Source organism: Plasmopara halstedii (genome assembly GCF_900000015.1).
Source record: "Plasmopara halstedii genome assembly, contig: Scaffold_470, whole genome shotgun sequence".
NCBI lineage: Eukaryota > Oomycota > Peronosporomycetes > Peronosporales > Peronosporaceae > Plasmopara > Plasmopara halstedii.
The window spans coordinates 799,079-801,708 of NW_020187390.1; the positions used below are offsets into that span (position 1 = coordinate 799,079).

Consider the following 2,630-nt stretch of genomic DNA (forward strand, 5'->3'; position numbering starts at 1 on the left):
TGGCATTATTTTTGCCTAATTCTCGCAACATGAGTTCTCCGACACTTTGAATACACTGTGCCACATGACCCTGATGGTCATTTATTATGTCAGAAGTACCATTTTTGCTTTTGCCTTTAGACATTTGCGCTTGACTCGTTTGAGTGGAACTCGAGACAATGTCGTTCACAGTCTGAACTTCACACTCAAACGTCTCAATTTCATCAGTCTGGGAATAAACAGCCACGTCCTGCTTTGTCTGTTTCGATTTGAAGCTCGCACTGCCTAGTGTCACATCTTGAAACATTTTGCCTCAGTACCTTTAATTCCAGAGTGTACACTGTTGCACGCGCCTTTTCGTGGCATAGATATGCCAATGGTACTTTTGTAACAGAGACCAATACCATTTATATTGTGCTCATTTTCAAGCAAAAGTATTGAAAATTGTTTATCTACAATGCAATAATTGCTTCTACCACGAAGGAGTAGCCGATTCTTCACAACTTTCTCCACAACCTACACCATCCGAAGATACAATATTGGAAGTCTTACCACGCATAGCTGCACGGAACAAATCAGCTTTATAGCGTTTGAAGAGTGCTTGGAGCCCACCACCGTTTAGAAATGCTTCTTCCAGTTGCGTGAGTGAGAAAGCCACTTGATGATCTTTGACAGTCACCACTCGATTACGCAAATCAATCGTCACTTCCTCGCCTTCGTCCGCTAATTCGTGAAATTTCTCATCCGTCACAACAATACCGAGCAATGCATTATTGGGCTGATTGCGAGCGTAAATGTACGCAAAAGACTTGGCAATCACCGCTTGAACGCCCACAGCTTTAAGACAAATGGCCGCTTCTTCGCGAGAAGAACCACTGCCAAAAGCCGAACCAGCAACAATAATATTGTAGCCTTCTTTAACTTTTTGTGGAAATTCGGGACGTACATAGGCAAAAGATTTCGCAGCAAGAACGTCAAGTTCTGTCTCACAGTCCGCAGGCCATAAAGGTGACGATTTATTGAGACCCATAAATTGGGCCGGAATGACAGCATCCGTGTCAATATTGTCCCCAAATTTTTGCACCTTCCCACTAAATTTTATAGGCAACCCTGCTTCTAATTCTGCCACAGCAGCTTGTTCTTTCGCCTGAAATACACTTTCGTCTTCGGCTTCCGAAACAAGAACCGGTTTTGGGTCAGTTACTGTGTAAGACTTTACCGTTTGAATCGGTAAAGTTGTTGAATTTGGGTCTACCCAGTCGCGATACCGATTAAAATCGTCCTTATTGATCTTGTTCAAGTATGGACGTGGATCGACTACCTCCATGTCAAAGCTCGATGATGCAACGACAGCAGCAGAACTCAAATGACCAATGGATCCTTTACCCATTCGATTACGAAAATTGCGATTTTGACTCGATAGCCAAACTTCACCTTCACCAGCGACATCGGCACCAATACCGACACAAAAACTACAACTCGGTACACCAACGGTAAATCCTGCCTCTTCATAGATACGAATTAGACCTAATTCTTTAAGTCGATTAATTATCTCGAGACTTCCAGGTGTAACACGACGTTGGCCATTCTTTGATGGACGTTTACCTTCTAGCATCGCTTGTTGCAAGACCATAGCACCTAAGATCAAATCCTCTTGTGTAGTGGTACATGCACCAATAAAACATCCATCAAGCTTCATTCCAAGCTTTTCTTCAACACTCACACAATTGTCAGGAGATGGATATAAAGCTAAAATTGGTTTGACATCTGCAAGATTTATCACATGGTGAGCTGCATACTTGCATCCATCATCAGGTTCAAAGAATAAGGCTTCATCATAGTGTGACTCTCTTTTCTCTAAAACTCGCTGGGTGATAGCATCCGCTTGAAATACACCTGCAATACCACCGAATTCCGTACTCATGTTGGCTATAGCAAAGCGTGCGTCATCTGACAGATACTGAAGTCCTGTACCTCCATAGTAAACAGCACGTTCAAATGCTACAGTATTACGTTTTAATTCGCCAAGAATGTAAAGAATCACATCTTTTCCACCAATTCCAAAACCAGGGGCACCCACAAACTCAATAAAACAAACTTCAGGGACTTTAAACCATGTCTGACCTGTAACCAATGGCATAACTACGTCTCCTGCTCCAAGTCCAGCTGCAAATGCACCCATTCCACCAGCACTACACGTGTGACTATCTGCACCAATGACAATCTGACCCGGTTGTGCACGCTTACGAGCAAACTCAGTATGCATGATCGTCGTATTTGCAGGTTGAAAGTCTGTAAGTCCATGAGTTTTTGCAAATGCAGTAGACATTTCAATCAATGCTTTTTGTTTCGGTAAGTGATTCACACGTGGATCGACAGTATGATCTAATGCCAACCAGAAGCGATCCGGACGATGTAGCGGTGGACGGCCGATCGCTGCGTGCATCGTGTCCATGGCTTGAAATGTGAGTTCACTAGCAATTGTCCAGTCTGCTTTAACACATAAGACATCGCCTACACACACATAAGGCTTGGAGAGACCGACAGCGTGGTGACAGAGGATCTTTTCGATTACGTTCATTGGGGAAGGAGGTGCCATTGGATGGAAGTTGAGGAATGAGCTGAGTGAATAACAAACTTATATTACCTGC

At 43.5% G+C, this 2,630-nt stretch overlaps 1 protein-coding gene across 1 annotated transcript; it reads right to left on the reverse strand.

Annotated features, from left to right (window-relative positions):
* Positions 1-451: 451 nt before the first annotated feature.
* Positions 452-2,578, reverse strand: PHALS_10363 (3-isopropylmalate dehydratase large; the record flags this gene model as incomplete). The annotated part of the gene is made up of 1 exon (XM_024725775.1): positions 452-2,578. The coding sequence occupies one exon, from the start codon at positions 2,576-2,578 to the stop codon at positions 452-454; it is 2,127 nt and encodes a 708-aa protein (XP_024576518.1).
* Between the last annotated feature and the right edge of the window lie 52 nt (positions 2,579-2,630).